The 526-nt window shown below is 44.3% G+C and overlaps 1 protein-coding gene across 1 annotated transcript in view; it reads right to left on the reverse strand.

The window, feature by feature from the left end:
- Positions 1–206, reverse strand: part of LOC107561227 (serine/arginine repetitive matrix protein 2) — an 8617-nt gene extending 8411 nt beyond the window's left edge. Inside the window, exon 1 of the mRNA XM_016245613.1 lies at positions 195–206. Coding sequence (XP_016101099.1) covers positions 195–206 — 12 coding nt within the window. The remainder of the gene's footprint in view (positions 1–194) is intronic.
- Between the last annotated feature and the right edge of the window lie 320 nt (positions 207–526).

Genomic DNA, 526 nt, shown 5'->3' on the forward strand with positions numbered 1-526 from the left:
CAAAATATCTTCATGGAACATGATCTTTACTTAATATCCTAATGATTTTTGGCATAAAAGAGAAACGTATAATTTTGACCCATACAATGTATTGTTGGCTATTGCTACAAATATCCCCCAGCGACTTAACACTGCTTTTGTGCTGCAGGGACACATATAGTGTGTGCTGTGGCTTTACTAACTTTTCAAAGCACAGCTTTTTGCATGTTTAGGATGAGGTTTTATGATGATTAAAAGCAGAATTGGAATGTTTTCTGTGGTTTATATTGAGTTGTTGTTTTTTTGGATACCTGGCATGACGGGCAGCGTGTCCCTCTGTGTGCTGGGATGGGCTGTAGGGTGCACCAGGTCAATGATGTCTTGATCTACAGGGCTGGGATGTCGAGCGTATGAGTCCGGACGCTCGCCTGCAGATATTCCCGTCCTCTCATCGTCCTCCTCCAGAGAGCCGATGGTCTCCTCAAAGAACAAAATACACTCCCGCTCCTCCAGACTGAGGAACTGCAGATCACCATCCTAGAGAGAG

The sequence above is a fragment of the Sinocyclocheilus grahami genome, unplaced genomic scaffold (genome assembly GCF_001515645.1).
Source record: "Sinocyclocheilus grahami isolate Dianchi unplaced genomic scaffold, SAMN03320097.WGS_v1.1 scaffold761.1, whole genome shotgun sequence".
Classification (NCBI taxonomy): Eukaryota; Metazoa; Chordata; class Actinopteri; order Cypriniformes; family Cyprinidae; genus Sinocyclocheilus; species Sinocyclocheilus grahami.